General features: G+C 62.5%; 1 protein-coding gene across 1 annotated transcript; it reads right to left on the bottom strand.

Annotated features, from left to right (window-relative positions):
• Nucleotides 1-2021: 2021 nt before the first annotated feature.
• NES (nestin) lies at nucleotides 2022-11685 on the bottom strand. Its single transcript, XM_059413641.1, has 4 exons — nucleotides 10142-11685; nucleotides 9013-9137; nucleotides 7247-7320; nucleotides 2022-6987 (listed from the first exon to the last, which is right to left on the bottom strand). Exons 1-4 carry the CDS (start codon nucleotides 10919-10921, stop codon nucleotides 2510-2512), a joined length of 5457 nt encoding a protein of 1818 aa, XP_059269624.1. The 5' UTR covers nucleotides 10922-11685; the 3' UTR covers nucleotides 2022-2509.
• Nucleotides 11686-13088: the final 1403 nt, after the last annotated feature.

Here is a 13088-nt window from a genome sequence, read left to right as displayed (position 1 = left end):
TGAACCTTCTCCCCCGTCATCCTCCACCTCTGGTCACACGTGCCTTCCTTCGGCTCCACAACCCCCCCGGCCCTCCGGTTTGGCCCCGGGATTTTACAGGGGCAAGGACCCTTTCCCCCCCCCTCCCCCCCCCCCCCAGCCCAGATCAGGCAAGGTCCCTCCTTTTATGCTTCCATAACCTCCTCCTCGGCTCTGTCTTCGAATGTGACTTCAGAAGCCCTTCTTCGGGGCACCTGGGTGGCTCGGTGGGTTAGAGCCTCTGCTTTTGGCTCAGGTCGTGATCTCAGGGTCCTGGGATCGAGCCCCGCAGCGGGGAGCCTCTTTCCCCTCTCTCTCTGCCTGCCTCTCTGCCTACTTGCGATCTCTCTCTCTCTCTCTCTCTGTCAAATAAATAAATAAAGTCTCTTAAAAAAAAAAAAAAAGAAGAAGGGAGCGAGGAACCCCGGATTCTCGGAGTCTGTACAGTGACAGAACGTAGCAGGTGCTCAGCAGAGTCTCCTGAAAAGCGACACTCACTCTTACAAGCTCCCGGAATGACCCTGTTACTGTCCAACCTTCATTTCTCGTATTGCACCGACAGACGGCCATTTCCAAAGAGAACACGCCTCCCACCCCCTTTCCGGAAGCCCTGACTTCTGTCTCACTTGCATCCTTCCCCTGTTCAGGATTGTGGGGGTGACCCTGTAGGGGATCAAGAATCCCAGTGTCGGGGGCAGGAGGGACACCCGGGGACAGGGAAGGACGGCTTGGCCTGGCCTCTTGTCCTTGGCCCCTGGCCCAGGCGGCAGTGCCCGAGGGCCTGGGGAGATCAAGCATAGGGCTCCTCTGTCCCATGACAGGGGCAGCGGGTGGCCCTACTTGCCTGGACGCCGAGTGCTGGCCCCCGGGCCCCGCGGGCTGGCGGGATCAGACCGGCCTTGTCAGCACTGGGTACAGGAAGGAGCTCAGGACCTTGGGCTGCCAGAAGGGTGGGGACGGAGTGGCTCCTGCACCCAAGGGCAGGGTGTATGTGACATGAGGGCCTGGGTCCCAAGACAGAGACTCCCGCGTGGAGAGGGGCACAGCGGGAGTCTATCGGGGCCTCCTGTCCGTCTGCCCACCCCTCTTTGGCCAGAGAACCTGAGTGGGAGCCAGCGGGCCTGGGTCTCGTCCTCTCATTGTCCTCCGGCCCTCAGCCTTGCGCCTGGGGAGAGGAAGAGCTCCCAGACCTGGGCCAGCCTCCCAGTGTGGGAAGTTTCTTTCTCGGGTCCTTAACCCCACCCCCAGCCAGAGGCTTAGAGGGGCCGAGAGCCAGAGCCCCCGTGAGCCAGAGCCCCCGTGAGCCAGAGCCCCAGCGGTTTCTCTCTGTGTATCTTGACTTCAAGGCCTAGGGCCCCATCTAACCCGGGAACCCTTGGCCTCTCCCGGCCCTCACGGACCCAGAGCCGTTCTGGGAAGAGAGGAGGGGGCGGGGAGGAGCAGCGGCAAGGAGAGGGGGTACCCCAGGCCGAACCTCGCCTCCTCTGGTTCTTCCTGCCCCCGAGGGTCTCCCCACACCCCTTCCCTGCCACCCAGCCCAGCGCCTCTCACTGCGGCTGAGTCTGAGGTCCAGAGAGGTCAAACACTGAGCAGGGGCCACACAGCCGCCCTCCTCCCGCTCTGACCCAGCCCTGTGGAGTCGGCATCGCAGGCCAGACGACTGTTAGGGTTTGGAGGCAAGGGGTTCATTATCCTGGCGGCACTGAGGGGCCGGGGGAGGCAGGGAGAAAGCCGATGGTGGGGCGGCCCCCAGCCTAATCCCTGTCATCAGTGCTGTGGGCAGAGATGATGATGGCCCTGGCTTCTGCCAGCACAGGGTCACCTGGACGGCCACCCGCCCCCCACCCTGGGCCCCGGGAGGCCTTCCCGTTCCTTCTCTCCGCAGAGGCAGCCCCTCCCCAGCACTAGCTTCGTCCCCAGTCACCCCATCTCTACTCCACCGGGCCCCGAGGACCACCCCCCCACCCCAGGGAAGGAAGAGTCCAGATGTTAGAGTCCAGATGTCAAAGACCAAAGATTGCTTTATTCAGGCAGGGATGAGCCAGACTCAACACGGCAGGAACATGGGGTGGGGGCGGTCAGGGCCTGGGAGCACCCCCTCCCCCGGTGGCCAGACCCCCTGCAAGGGTGCAGCGAGGAGGGACAGGGCAGGGGAGCCCTGCGGTGAGGACCACCATAGCCCCCTGCCCTGGGGGGAGCCCTTCCCAGAGGACAGGAGGGGAGAAGGGGTGTGGCAGGAAAGGGGCCTAGTCCTACGGTGGTTCGGCCGGCTGCAGCCTCCTGGGACAGCAGGGTCTGCGGGCTGGGGTGCATTCCGGAGCCTCTGTTCTCGGGACTCACCCCTGCTTCACCCTGGCCGGTCAGGCCTCTGGGACAGAGGCCACGGGTCGAGGGATCATAACTTAAGGAGTTCTGCCTCTGAGCAGGGAGGGGACATAGGGACCCCCCAACACGCACACACACCCCGAGTCCTCAGCGAGCGAGCTGCTCTCTAGTCCTCCCCTGAGGACCAGGAGCCGACATCATCCCTTGGCGTGAACTTCAGGAACTGGCCCACGCCCAGGTGAAGAGGAGGTCCTGCCCAAGGGGACTTCAGGGCACCCCCCTCATTGTCCTCCTCCTCCAAGGGGCTGCCTGGGTCCCCCTCGGGGCCCCCCAGTGTCCCCTGCTCTCCTCTGTCAGACTGCTGCAGCCCGTTCACCGCCCCCCCACTCACACGCTCCAACTCCTCCTTCAGGCTGGGGCCCTGGCCAGGGACACCCAGGCTGTTCCCCACCCCACCGAGTGTTCCCAGAGGGTCGGGGACCTGGTCCTCCCTCTCCAAGGAAATGGGGCCAGACTCCCCATCCGAGCCTGAGGGCTCCGAGCTGTCCTGGGACTCAGTCTCCAGGGCGGTTCTCCGGACACCAGCGGCCGCGTCCCTCGGGCCGTCAACCCAGGCGACGGTGCCATCTGTGGCCTCAAACCCCGGGAAGGTCCCTCTCGGAGGGCCATTCAGGGCCGGGAGGGGACGGACAGAGGACCCTGGGCCCCGCGGGCCGGCCCCTGGCTGCCCCCCATCCTCTTCCTCCTTGTCTTCCTCTCCCTCCTCCCCACTCTCTTCCTCATCCGCAAACCCGTCCGACTCGCCCTCCCCGGCCCAGGCTGCAGGCTCAGGGGCTCGGCCCAGAGGTTCCACAGCCTCCCTGGGGACCCCGGGAAGGCGAGAAGCCTCAGCCTCCAGGTCCTCAAACTCCTCCGACAAGTCAGAGTCCTGCCCGCATTCCTCCTCCTCGTCCTGGTCCTCCCCACCCCCTCGCTGGGCCCCACAGCCCTCAGAGGTCGGGACGGGAGGGCTCCAGCCTTCCTTTCTGGCCTCCCCTTGCGGGGAGGGCCTCGGCTCTCCGACCGGATCCCACCTGGGGGAGGCCCGGGGCTGGAGATAGAGGCCCAGCGGAGTGGGGTCCGGGAGGGTCTCCCCAAGCTCGTCAGCCTCACTGTCTTCCCTGTTCTCGCCCTCCCGGAGGTCCTCAGCGCCGCCCTCAGAACCCAAGCCCTCCTGCTCCCCCTCCAGCCCTGCCAGGGCCTCCGCTCTGCCCTCCAGCCCCCAGCCAGCCTCCCGGCTCCCCTCAGCCAGGAGCTGGAGCCCAGGGGCATCTCCAGGGACCGGGGTGGGTGCCCGGGGCTCAGTGGGCCCCAGCACTAGCTCTGCCTCTCCTGCTTCCTCCAACGCCAGTGGCCCAGGCCAAGGGGCACCCCTACTGCTTCCCCCGGGAGAGGGGCCCTCGGTCTCGGCGGGGAGCCCAGACTCTGCTCCCCAGGGGGCCTCCAGCTCTGCCTCCTCCCAGCCTCTGGAAGGTTCCAGGGGGTCCATGCTCCTCCTGGACAGGGTGGAAAGCTCTGGGTCCAGAGCATCTGCCTCCTCTGGGTCCTCTCTGGACCCTTCTGAGCCCTGCCTCCTCTCTCCCTCCAAACCTTCCTTGCCTGTGGGTGGTGTCGTCCCCTCCTCTCTGGCCGGGCAGCCTGGGTCCTCCGGCCCCCCCACCTCCCGCTCTGGTCCCTGCCAGCTTCCCGCGGCAGACTCGCCCACAGCTGTCCCTAACCCCAAAGTGACCTCTGGGGAGGCCTGGTCCCCCCCGGGGGACTCCTGTCCACCTTCCAACACCAGCTCTCTCGCCTCAGATACTTCCTGGGCAGGTTGGATGCCTGGCGCCCGGACTCGCTCTGGTGGCCCTTCGGGGTCCCGGAAGCCCTCAATGCCTCCCTCCCCGCTGGCTCCCTCAACTGGCGCTCTCTGCTCTCGGGGCTCCGGGCTCCCCGGATGCCCCTCGCCAGCACTCCAGGCCTCCCCTGCAGCCGCCAGCCACAGTTGTCCGCACCCCTCAGGCTCCTCCTTCCCCGCGAAGCCACCGGACTCCCTCACGATGATGGGCTTTGCCTCAGCTTCCTGGCCCGCCGCCGCCCTGCCAGGGGGCGAATCCTGATCCTGTTCTCCACATCCCAGCGTGTCTTCCCGCCCCTGCTGGTGGGCACACGCTGGCGACTGCCGTCCTGCCTCTTTCAGAGACCTCGGCGGCTCCAGGTCCCCCGTCTGTGCGGGTGTCTCTTCCTCAGTCGGGGACCTTTGGCTTTCCTGACCCAGCTCTTCTGGAGGCCCCTGATTCTCTAGGTTCCACTCACCCACACGGCCCAGTGATTCTCGAGCCTCCTTTTCTAGAGGCCTTGGCATCTCCTGGCTGTCTTCCACAGACTCCAGTGGTTCTTGAATTTCCTTGTCTAGAGGTTTTGTTGTCTTCTGACTCATTTCTTCTGGAGACCACAGTGGCTCTTGAGTTTCTAGAGATTTCAATATTCCCAAATCGCTTCCTGCAGACTTTGGTGGTTCTAGATTCTCTGACTCTGAAGATCTCCTTGCCTTGCTGCTCTCTTCTTTTAGGAACCATAATAACTGTTGATTCTCATTTTCAAGAGATCTAAATATCTCCTGGTCTTTTCCGAGAGACATTGGTGGCTCTGGTTTCACCTTTTCTAGAGATCTTAATGTTGCCTGGTCTTCTTCTACTAGACACCCCACTGGATCCTGATTCTCTTTTTCTAGAGATCTCAAAGTCTCCTGGCCTTCTTCTTCTAGGCACTCCACTGGCTCCTGGTTTTCTTTTTCTAGAGGACTCACTGTCTCCTGGCCTTCTTCTTCTAGATACCCCAAGGACCTCTGATTCTCTTTTTCCAGGGATCCCAAGGTCTCCTGGTTCTCGTCTTCTAGAGACTTCATTGACTCGTGGTTCTCTTTTTCTAAAAGTCTCAGTATTGCCTGGTCTTCTTCTACTAGAGACACCATTGGTTCCTGGTGTTCATTTTCTAGAGGTCTCATTGTCTCTCGGTCCTCTTCTAGAGACCTCAAGGACCTCTGGGTCTCTTTTTCTAGAGATCCCAATGTCTCCTGGTTCTCATCTTCTACAGACTTCACTGGCTCCTGGTATTCTTCTTCTAGGGGATTCAGTGTCTCCTGGTCTTCTTCTAGAGACCTCACTGCCTCCTGGTTCTCTTCTACAGGTATCACTATCTTCTGGTCCTCTTCTTCTAGAGACCCCAAGGACCTCTGTTTCTCTTTTTCTAGAGATCCCAATGTCTCCTGGTTCTCATCTCCTACAGACCTCTCTGGCTCCTGGTATTCTTCTTCTAGAGGTCTCACTGATTCCTGGTCCTCTTCTTCTAGAGACCTCAAGGACTCCTGGTTCTCTTTTTCTAGAGGTCTCAATGTCCCCTGGTCGTCTTTTTCTAGACACCTCACTGGTTCCTGGTTCTCTTTTTCTGGAGGTCTCAAGGTCTTATGCTTCTCATCTTCTGGAGAGTTGAGAGACTCTTGGTTTTCTTTTTCTAGTAGTCTCAAGTTCTCTAGATTCTCATCTTCTAGAGATCTCAATGGCTCTTGAGTCTCCTTTTCTGAATCTCTCATTGACTCAAAGTTCTCTTCTAGACACCTTTCTAACACATGATTTTCCTTTTCTGGATATAAAAATGTCTCTCCATTACCTTCAAGAGACCCCATTAGTTCTCCATTCTCCTTTTCTACAGATTGCAATGTCTGTGGGTCCTCTTTTCCTACAGGTTTAAGTAGCCCTTGAGTCTCTTTTTCTAGAGGTCTCAGTACTTCTACATCCTTCTCTTCTAAAGATGTCAATAGCTCTTGATTCTCCTTTTCTAGATCTTTTGATGCGTCTAACCTCTCTTCTTCTAAAGATCTCAGAGATTCTGGATTCGCCTCTAGAGATCTCAGTGTCTCGTGGCTCTGTTTTTCCAGAGATATCAGCGACTCTTGAATTTCCTCTTCCACAGACTTCAGAGTTTCTTCTTCCAAAGGACCCTGGGAGTCTTGGATTTCCTTCATGTTCAGAGCCCCATCTTCTTGCCGTGTTTCCTGCTGCAAACTATTCACCATTTTTACCTCTATGGCAGTTTCTTTCTCTGCCAGCCCCCAAATTTGCCCTTCACCTTCGTCCTGGAATCTGCTAACCATTCTAGACCCACTGGGTTCTCTCCCTTTGGCCTCTAAACTACAGGGGTCTGGGCTGAGACTTGGGGCCAAGGAGGTGTGATCCTCAGAAGACTGGCCAGTACCGGCCTCTTGTTGCTCACCCCCAGGCTCCTCTGGTCCTGGCAGAATGCTGGAAGGGATGGCCAGAGCCTGCATAGCCTCTGGGGCCTGCTCCCTCCCAATCTGTGGCTGGAGCAGGGAGAGGGGGGCATCCTGGGCTCCGATCTCTGCATCTATAACAGCGCAGGGAGCCGGAAGTGTGGGTGGGATGGGGGTGCTGGCCAGGGTTGGGGTACGGGCCTGGAGGAATTCTCGGCTCTTCAGAAAGCCTGGCACAGGTGTCTCAAGGGTATCAGGCAAGGGCAAGGAGAGGGAAGTAGGGCTCAGGGCAGAAAGCAAAGGTCCCAGATGCCGGCCCTCTGGGGTCCCAGGGAAATGCAGCTCCAGCTTAGGGTCTGGAAAGGCAGAGGGGAAGAGACAGTGTCAGTAGGGACTGGCGGGGAGTTTCGAAGCAGCTACCACTTCTGGCAAGAGTGCCCGTGAGCCCTGCCCCACCTTCCACTGGCTCGGCTGAGAGTCCACTCACTGGTACTGGAGGCCAAGGACTCAAGACCTAGACTGGGTCTCCCAGGATAGGAATTACTCTGGGGCTTAAAGAGCAAAGAAGGGGGTGGGGTGGGGTGGGGTGGGGGAGGGCCTGACCCCTCCTCTTACCCTGGAAGCAGAGAGAAGCCTTGGAAACACCACCAGGGGTCTGCAGCCTGGAATTCTCAGCCTCTAGGAGGGTCCTGGGGATGAGGGAGGAGATGCGGGGTCAGCCGTCTGCCCGTCTGTCCGCAGGCCTCTGGCAAGCCGGCCTGGGAGGACTCGGCTGAGCCAGTGTCCCTGGCTCTGCGGGCTTCCTCTTCATTCCCACTGCCGCACAAAAGCCACACGTGGGGTCACACTTGGCTGAGCCCGGGGAGTCCCATGGACAGAAACCACAGCATCGCACACATGCTTGGGACACACGGCCAGACTCACACACAGCACATTCCCACACAGTCCACACAGTGTGCACACACCCACACAGCCGCCCCCACCCCCAACCCTAGGCCAGTGATCTCATCCTCCCTGTGGGGCCGATTCTCATGCTAATCACCGCCTTTGTCCACAGTTCAGTCTGGAAGGTCTGAGTGGGGGGCTTCCCAGGGAAGTGGGAATTCTCATGCTGTTCCCATGGGATAGGCTCCCTCCTTCTCCCCCAGGGCCCCCAAAGCTGGTCACGGACAAAAGCAAATGAATTCCGCGCTCTCTCTCCAAATCCTTTTCATGCCTCAAAAACCAGTGGTTAAGCCGGGCCTGACCCTTTCCCCGGGTGGTTTGACTGGGGGTCGAAGCCCTCATCCTGGGATCTCTAAGTACTCTGGATCCCAAGCCTTTGGGGGGCAGTGGCAGTCTTTGTGTCCATGACCCTGCCTCGGTGCCCCACGGGGAATGAGGAGGGTCCGGGGATGGGGTGGGGGGTGCCGAGCATCCACTTCCTGCTCCTCTCAAGGACTCTGAGTCTGCTTAGTGTCTGCCGTGATCTCACCTCTGTCCTTGCCCACGGGGCTCCGACTCTCTGAGCTCGGGTTCCTCTTCTTCATCTCAGGTCCCTCACTGACCTTCCTTCTCAGGACCCTGCCTTCCCTGACCTCCTGATCCTGTCCCGGGGTCCCTGTCTTGTGTGGCCTGTGAATTCTTGGGGTACTGCCCTTGCATGTCTAGCTCTGGCCCCACCCGAAGGCAAAGCCCCATCCTCAAGTTCCATCCCAGGGTTTCCCCCGCAACTCCCCAGGCCAATTTCCCAGAAGAGACTGTGGCTTTGAGAGAGGCAGCACTTTCTCGGTCTCAGCCTTTCTGGAGCCAACAGGAAATGTGATCAGCGGCAGGGCTGGGCAGGGCCAGGGGGCTGGGGCTCAAGGGGATTCAGGCCCCTGACATTCAGGATGGAAGAGGCCTTGGATGTCACCCAGCCCCTCCCCCACCTCCAGACAAGGAGACCAAGGCCCAGGTCGGGTGCCCCCGGCCCCAACCTGCAGTTCATCCTTTGTGGGGTTCCCCGGGGACATCATCCTCTTGGCGTGAGCATACACACACGTGCGCACGCACACACACGTGCAGACTGGGCTTTTCAGCCCCTAGGCGGGGTCTGGATGGAGAGCTACCCCCCCACGCCTGTGTGTCCAGCGGTCTCTCCTGAAGCCGTCCCACTCAGCAACATCACCCCCCCTTGGGGGACCTCCTAGGCCCAGGAGACTTTTTCGTTCCTGAGCACACACCGGAGCAGGTGGGCTCTGGTGGGACACGCCCTAGTGGGGTAGGACGCTGGCCGGGAGTCACAGCTCCTGGCGGCAGCCCAGTTCCCACCACCCATGGCTCTGGGCCCCGCTGGTGGTGACCCGGCCTCGGAAGGGGTGTGCGCGTCCGTGCGCCTGGCCGGGCCCGGAAACCCATACCTGTAGGTAGCCACCTCCAGGCTGAGGGACATCTTGAGCTGTGCCAGCTGCTGCCGACCTTCCAGGACCTGGGCGATCTGGCCCTGCAGGCCAAGCTTCTCCTGCTCCAGAGCCTCCACAGCAGACTGCAGAACAAGGGGGGGACAGCCCGTGAAGGGGCAGGCTTCCCCCCTAACGAACCCGCGGGCCCCCTGGGCTGCAGCTCCCTCTGCCCCCTGGTGGATCCCCCGCCCCACAACCCTACGTCCTGCCCAGGGCACCCCCTCTGGGGTTTCTGAGGTCTGCGACCCCTCCCGGCCCTCTGGGAGTGAATGGGACTGCAGCTCCCACAGGAAGGGGGAGGGGAGGGAGGAGGAGAGTCGGATTCCAGGGAGGAGACGGGAACAAAAGTGGATGCAGAAGGAAAAACGATTAATCAAGAGGCCTGGAGCCCGCAGTCCCGGTCCCGATCACTGTCTCCCGTTCTCACACAAGGCCTCCACCCCCTCCACTTCCCACATGTTCTGGAATCTTTCTCCTCTGAGAGGAGAGGTGGGAGGTGGCGGTGGCCAGACCTCTGTCTGGCCCAGGCGGGAGGCTCTTTTCTCAGCTGCTGGTCCCATCTGTGCCGCGTCACGGGGAGCAGCTGTCCCGGGCTCTGGAATGTGCTGGGGGGGAGCTGAGCAGACGTTACAGGGGAGTGGGACTGGGGCCGCACATGGGGGCCACTGAACCCCTCTCGTCAGGGGGAGGGGGCAGTTAGGAACTGGGCAGACTCAGCGCTGGGGAGCAATGGGGGCTGGGAGTGGGGACCTGTGCATCTTCTGAGCAACACCAGAGCCCAGGAGAAGCGCTGCTGGGGGTTGCTGGAGGGGGTGGTTATGGCCAGACAGTGAGGAGGCCACTGCCACCAACCGTCCTGTGCCTGACCCTCCCCTGTCCCTCCTGGCAGGCCAGGGGTGTGCTCTTTGACACGACTCTGAACCCCCCACCCTACTCTAGACAAAGTGGGGGACGTCCTGGCACCAGGACGGGCTTTCTAAGTAGTGGCTCCTGACTGGGCAGCCACCACCAATCCCGCAGCCCGCTGCCTTCCCCAGGTCCCTGAGCCCCACGGAGACCGCAGGGCTCCCCGCCCTGCCCCTGTCACCTGGAACTTCTCCGTGGCACGCAGCCGCTCCTGCCAGCGGCCCTCCAGCCTCTGCTCCAGCGCGGCCCTGCGCTCCCGGAGGCCGCCACGCTCCGCCTGCAGCTGCTGCAGCTCCAGGCGACCCTCGCGGGCGCCCTGCACCGCGCGGCCCAAGCGCTCGCGGGCCTGGCCCAGCGACGTCTCCATGCGCGCCACGCGCTCCTGGTAGCCACGCACCGCCCCGCGCCACGCGTCGCCCAGCTGCCGCGCCAGCTCCTCCAGCTCCGGCGCGGGCGCGGGGGGCCCGCGGGGCGCGGCGGGCCGGCTGGGGGCGCGGGGCCGGGCGCTCAGGACCGCGCGCTCCTCCTCGTGCGCCGCGCACACCACCTCCAGCTCGCGCTCCAGCTCCGCCGCCCGGGCGCTCAGCCGGGTCTGGGCGCACTTCTCGGCCTCGGCTGCACGCCGGATGTGGGCCGCCTCGGCCGCCGCCCGCTCCCGCGCCAGCCGCTGCTGCTGGCACTGGCCTGCCACGCCCGCCACCTCTTCCGCCAGGTTGTCGCGCGCCACCTCGGCCGCGTGCTTCTCCCGCCAGCGCTGGTCGACGAGGGCCCGCAGGGCCGCCAGCTCGTCGTCGGCACGGACCCGCCAGGAGGCATCCCCGGTCTGTGCCCGGAGGCCTCCGAGCTCCGCGCCGAGCAGCTCATTCTGCTCCTCTAGGGCCTTCACCCGCGCCAGGTAGGCCTCCAGGCGCCGGTTGAGCTCCCACATCTGAAAAGATTCCTCCCCCAGGCAGCCCTCCATCTTGCTCGTGAGCCTGACCCACCGAAGGCGGAGAGACGCCGGGCAGCGGGAGAAGCCAGCAACTCTCACAGCTCTTAGGACGCACGGGGAGGGGAAAGGAGACCTCCGGGGACAATGACGGGGCGGGGCGAGAAGCGGCGGAGCGACTGAGCGTCGGGAGTGAGAACGAGGCTATTCATACTCCCGCCAGCCTGGCGGGAAAAGGGGCGGGACCCGGGCCTTAACCCCTGGAGTTCAGGAAGCGGGTGCGGCCCGCGTCGGTGCGCCGCGCTGTGCGGGAGCTGGAGCGAGCACGACGCCTGCCCGGGGAACCCGATCCCACGAGAGGCTGCCTGCGGGGGAGGCCGTGCCCAGAGCTGGGCCTGTGGAGGGGGCCGGGGACCGACGCCTAGGGGGGGCGGGCGGGCATGGCGGGGGTTGGGGGTCGGCAGCGGGGCGGGTCCCTGTTCCTCAGCACCCGCAGCAGAGGTACCGCTTACGAAGTCCTCGGACTCGGTTTCTCATCCACAAAACGGGAGCAATGATGGGCCTCTCACGGGACGTCGGTTCGTCTCGCCCTGGAGAAGGCGGCATCGCAGAGAGGACGGGGGTGGGGGGACCCCGCGTGGAGAGAGTGCAAGGACGTTCTGTCCGGAGGTGCGGCGTGTGCACAGACGCCGGGACGCGGGGAGATGCGCGGGGCGGTGCGCGCCCACCGCTCCGCTCGGTGCTTCCCGCCGCTCTTCCCTGTGGCCTGAGGCTCACAAACCCACTGTTCGGGGAGGGCAAGGCTCCCCCAGTTCCCAGGGAAGGGGGCCCCTTCCCGCCCTCGGTGTCACGAGGCGTTTAGTGGGCAGAGGGCGCCCCCCGGTGGTGAGCGGCGGGACCGCGAGGAGGAAGAAGGGGCCCTCCTGGTCGCGGCCGGTCCCTTTCCTGGTCCTTGTAAGGGGCCGGATCGTGTTCCCACGTCTTACCGGCGCGCTCAGACGGAATCCGCAAAACACACCTTTGAGGATTCTGCATCCTGGAAGCTGAGAGATCACTGGCGTGGGAGCCGCGGGGCGGGCCCTCTGGAGGAGGGCACCCTCTGCCCGGTGGAGGGGCCGGTAAGGTGCGGAGAGCACAGAGGAAAGGGCAGCAGCGTCCAAAGGGGCCGGAGGGGACCCGGGGAGGCAATTTCTGTTCACATAAATCCAGATTAATCTAGGAAGTGTTAACCACGCCCCTGCCGTGTGTCAGCCCTCGCCCCAGCCCAGGACAGTGACATTATGACCGAACCTAGCCAAAGTGTCCGCGGAGAGCTGGGGGAGCTGGAGCACGGGCAGGGTTTCCGGGTTGGGGGGCGCGGGTAGAACAGGGTCAGTGACCGGACGGCGGTCTCACCAATACCCCACCCCTGTCCCCAGGCCAGCTGGGCTTTGGAATTCACTCAAATCGTGGACTAAAGGCCTAGGAGGGGCTGGTGGGAGCAGACCCAAGGCTGAGGCTTCTCCACCCTCACATTAGCCCACAAAGTCTGCTGTCTGGCCTGGGCTCGGGGCTCCCAAGGAGAGAGCAGCCCATCTGACTTTTGCACTTTCTGGCTAAAGGACCTTGGGCAGATCACATGACATCTCTATGTGCCCCTCTGTGTACTGTTTGGTAAAGGAGGTTAATACCCATTCCCATAAGCTTGTTGCGAAGATCAAAGCAGACCACGTGTGGGGACGTCTTCAAAGACCATCCCCACAAAAGCCATCACCTGGAGCCAACTCTCTCATGAACCCTGGGGCTGCGTTTGGGGATCCTGGAGAGAGGAAATGCTCAACATCCTGAAGAGGAGTGTGGCACTGAGTTTCCGAAGGCAACCACAGCCTGGCGGAGCTGCGGAAATGCTCAGCCGACCGCCAACAGGTAAGTGACACTTGAAGCGATGACATGTTCAGGGGAAGAAGGCACTCCGTCGGGGCCAGTGGGCACTCAGGGGGCGCGTGGAGGGCCACATGGCCTCCTCTCCCCTGCCCTGGGGTTGTACTGGATTCCCGGGACTTTTGTGAGGCTTTCGGCTGCACTTTTGTTCCTGGGCCCAGGCCACACGGACCACATGACACTCCAGTGGGCAGACACAGAGTTCAGCGGCCGTCCCCAAAGCCTGATGGCCGCGGACGTTTGCTGAAGAGCCGGAGGAAAGCGCAGACCTCATTTGTCT

Source organism: Mustela nigripes, chromosome 10, assembly GCF_022355385.1.
Source record: "Mustela nigripes isolate SB6536 chromosome 10, MUSNIG.SB6536, whole genome shotgun sequence".
In the NCBI taxonomy this organism is placed as follows: domain Eukaryota; kingdom Metazoa; phylum Chordata; class Mammalia; order Carnivora; family Mustelidae; genus Mustela; species Mustela nigripes.
Note: the sequence above shows the minus strand (reverse complement) of the source record. Positions and strands in the feature narration are given on the sequence as shown.